The following is a 3,987-nucleotide window of genomic DNA, read 5'->3' on the forward strand; positions in this document are numbered from 1 at the left end:
AAATTATTCAGCCTTTTCAAACTAAGGCAGCTCTCCAAAACAGCAGACAGGATCATTCTACGCTTCTCTCTTTAAAAAATGCAACCCGAAGAGCCTAATTTCAGGAGTACAGGGAAGAACGTTTAAAGTTCTTGTGGCAAAAAAGCCACGATCGGGACAAAAGCAGAGGTTGCTTTGCTTCCCAGCACACAACTTTTCAGGTGCTAGAATGCAAGCAAGAAGCACGCCCAGACCCCGACCAGGTTGCATTGGGATGCAAATGAGCTGGAGCGCGTGCTCCTCGCAAGGAAGAGGGATTGTTTATGGAACCTCCGCCAGAGCCACGCGCCGGGCGTACGAAGTTGCCAAGCGAGCTTCCCATTGGGTGGGAGGCGGCCGGGGAGCCAAGCGGGCGGCGGGGATTGTGTGTGTGTGTGGCGCACGGCGCGTCGCGTGCTGCTCCCGGGGGCCCGCGAGCGGCGGCAGCAGCAGCGCGTGTTGATAAGGGGCCGAGCAGCGAGGACCTCGCAGTAGAGGCGTCTTGACAGAGCGCAAAGGAGCAAGCCTGCAAGAAAGGAAGAAAGAAAGGAACCCGCGTTCCTCCCAAGCGCAGCTAGGAGTCCCTTGCACAGGTTGCGCACCCAACTTTGACATCTTAAGAAGCGGAGTGCCCATTTTTCAATCGTGGTTTTTTTTTTGTTTTTTTTTTGGTACGGCCACTGATTTTGGGCAACGAACTCGGGACTTTTCGCAAACTGCATCTACCCGAAAACCAACACCGGGGTAAATGCCCCACGATGAACAGCGGGGCTCTAGGAACAACCATGCAACCAACAGCCCACGCGGTTTGCAAAAGTTACTCGCTCCACGGTTACAATAGCAGCGGCGGCTCTTTGGGGATCAAGATGCAAGCGGGACAGAGCTCTTCGTCCGGGATGCCTCAACCGTGGGGTGTCGCCACGGGCTGTCCCGGCCAGGTTCAGCCGTCCAACTCGGCCACGCGCTGCAAAGGCTCCAAGCGGCGCTCGAGTTCGCCGGAGCTGCTGCGCTGCAAGAGGCGCTTAGCCTTCCCGGGTTTGACAGCGCAGCAAGGCGGCGGCGCGGCGGCTGTGGCTCGGCGCAACGAGCGGGAGAGGAACCGCGTCAAGCTGGTGAACCTGGGCTTCCAGACCTTGCGCCAGCACGTGCCCAACGGCGCCGCCGCCAAGAAGATGAGCAAAGTGGAGACCCTCCGCTCCGCCGTGGAATACATCCGAGCCTTGCAGCAGTTGTTGGACGAGCACGACGCCGTCAGCGCCGCCTTCCAGGACGGTCTCCTGCCGGCCGGCCGTGACGCTGCCACCGCTACTTGCGCCGGCAGCGGCAGCAGCTCGTATTCCTCCGCCTCGCCCTCTTTTGACGGCGGCGAGGGCAGTTCTGTGCCGGGTTCCCCGCACTCGGCTTATTCGTCGGACGAGAGCGGCTACGAGGGGGCGCTCAGCCCGGAGGAACAGGAGCTGCTCGATTTCACCAGTTGGTTCGGGAGCTGCTGAGCTGGAACGGTAAGACGCCGGCCAGCTGGTTTCTGATGAAGCGCGCTAGGATTGCGCCTTTTTTTTCTTTTTTGACCTTCCCAGAATCATCTTCCAGCATTGCATTTTCACATATCCCACTGCAAAACTTTTTTTGGGGGGGTGGCAGAGTATATGGAATATGGGGATTCCATACTCGCACGTAATGCATTTTGGTTGATTAGAAGAAAAAAAAAGAACATAGGTGATTTAAACCTCCTTTGGGCTGGGTTTTTCGGATGGCGTTGAACGCGCGACTGGCTCACCACCCCCACCAGCAGATGCAATTGAAAGGGAGAGTGGCCGATTGAAAACCACAAACGCTGGTGACAATTCTCCTATCCTAGGGATAGGATCCGGCTAGTCCCAGACAAGGGTGCTAACATGTCTCTTGGAGGCTGCAATTACTTGGCTCTCCTGCAAGCACCTCTCGTCCCCAACTTTGCAAAACGAAAGTCCTTTCGAATGCAAAAAGGTTACTGGGTCAGCGGGCTTAAGAGTGAACAGGAGAGAGCTAACGACTTCGGTTACGTTGGAGTGTCCTTCTGTTTCTGAGGGTTGAAGGGGAGGCCCCAATGCCTAAGTAAGTGGCTTTGACGTTGTTACCTAATTGATGGCATGACTTTAGTTCTTGGTGATCTCAAGTAAGATATTGCGCAGTGTGAAATAGTTTTGCATTCGGAATTTCCAGTTGCAAAGTTTTTTATCCACCGATGTTTCCTGGTGGAAAAAACAACATGGATAAGAATCAGTACTTAATATTTACAAACCAACCCTTTCATAGAACGTAGAGTAAGGAATTACGCAATCAAGTAGGCAAGGCCCATGCGGTTCTTTGGAATTTTGTTCATTTGGTTGCAACGTACGCAAAAGGAAATTTTCATCCAAATGCTATTGTTTCCCACCCAGCCCCCTTTCTTCTGAAAGAAAGCAGAAGGAAGGTAGATTTATAGACCTGCTCTCCCTATAGAAATGGATGGGGTAGATATTAAAACAACATATGGACAAAACAGTACTTGGAATGTGTCGGCATGCAAGACAATACATTTCTTTAGCAGAGTTTGTTATTTGGGCGCAATGCCCCCATTAGTCTGGCTTTGGGATCAGGGAGGAAGCCTTGGGAAGCTCTTTGGATCTTTTCTGTCAGTCACATGCTCCTAATGGCTTTTCTGTTTTCTTTTATAGCAAGACTGAAAGCAACACTGTAGAACCTCAGTACCTCATTGTCCCAGGCTCCGATGCAGCAGAAGAGGACCAGGAATGTCCTATTTTAACATGCACCTAACACTCTTCAAGCCTCATTGCAAAGGATGTTGGACAGTCAGATCTTTCTAACTACATTCTCTGGGTGTTTGTTTATGAAACAAAAGACTGGTGGTTTTGATTCTTTTTTTAAAAAGTGCAATTATGTAAATACGTTTTAGGGGCCATAGTTTTTATCTGCTGTTGTACAGCAGTTTGTGGTACCCTCTGACTCTTGAACAACCAATGAAAAGGCTTCTTCTCTGAATCTAGTGGCAGCTGGAGATGTCTGTCAACTTTATAAGGGCAGGGGTGAAATAATTAAAACTTGATGCTTCCTTTTTCTGAATGGGAAGGGGACTATTTGAACGTCAGAAGTAGACTTTTATTTGTGTAACTTGAGCTGCCTATGAGAACAAATATGAAGACTTATTTTTGTGCAAGTCTCCTTAATGCAAGAGGAAAGATTTATAGAAAATTGCTTATTAACCCTCTCAGCTAGAAAGTTTGACAACTTACCCAACCTAGACAAATTTCTTAACCTTTTGTACTAAGGAAGCATAGAGCTGTTGATCTTAAATGTGTTGAGGATGTTGTTCACTTGTTTATTTTGGGTCTGGTGTGAAGGTTCATTTATCTAAAAAACAAACTGAAGTTTTATTTTTAATGTATTGAAGGTATTTTTGTATGCACTTGCTAGATTTATTGACTTGCGTATATGCAGTTTTTAAAGAGTATCATATTTTATGTAAATCAACTTTATAAATAAAATCTATTTATAATAGCCTGTTTCCATAAATGTCATCTTTTGTTTTCAGGGTTTGTGAAAAAGGCAAGGCCATAGAGAAATACTTTCTACATTTCAGTTAATATAATTGCGGAATAGGTAACTAGACGGTTTATATTATGCATTTTCAGTGCTGACAAGGCAAACTATTACTTCACATACAGAAGGGACAAAATAAAACTTAACGATAGCGGATAGCTTTTTCACAATCTAGGATTTCGGTATCTACCCTCATGTTATCAATGGAATGGATTCCTTCATTTCTCAACACATTATTTAAACTACTAGTAGTAGTGATATTACACTAAATCATAATCTGTTTAGTTTGCGTTTAAGGGTTACATGTGGATCAGGCTCCTGCACTTTGTGAATCATGATTTATGGCTTAGGATAGGTCAGTGATGGCTAACCTTTTCTGGACTGAGTGCC

The 3,987-nt window shown here is 47.4% G+C and overlaps 1 protein-coding gene across 1 annotated transcript; it reads left to right on the top strand.

The window, feature by feature from the left end:
* The first annotated feature begins 307 nt into the window (after positions 1–307).
* Positions 308–3,562, top strand: ASCL2 (achaete-scute family bHLH transcription factor 2). Its single transcript, XM_034416883.3, has 2 exons — positions 308–1,520; positions 2,715–3,562. Exon 1 carries the CDS (start codon positions 777–779, stop codon positions 1,509–1,511), a length of 735 nt encoding a protein of 244 aa, XP_034272774.2. The 5' UTR covers positions 308–776; the 3' UTR covers positions 1,512–1,520; positions 2,715–3,562.
* The last annotated feature ends 425 nt before the right edge of the window (positions 3,563–3,987 follow it).

Source organism: Pantherophis guttatus, chromosome 1 (assembly GCF_059756535.1).
Source record: "Pantherophis guttatus breed Tessera chromosome 1, ASM5975653v1, whole genome shotgun sequence".
NCBI lineage: Eukaryota > Metazoa > Chordata > Lepidosauria > Squamata > Colubridae > Pantherophis > Pantherophis guttatus.

Coding starts and splice junctions, on each gene's coding strand:
- ASCL2 (XM_034416883.3), top strand. CDS start 777: ATGAACAGCGGGGCTCTAGGAACAACCATGCAACCAACAGCCCACGCG.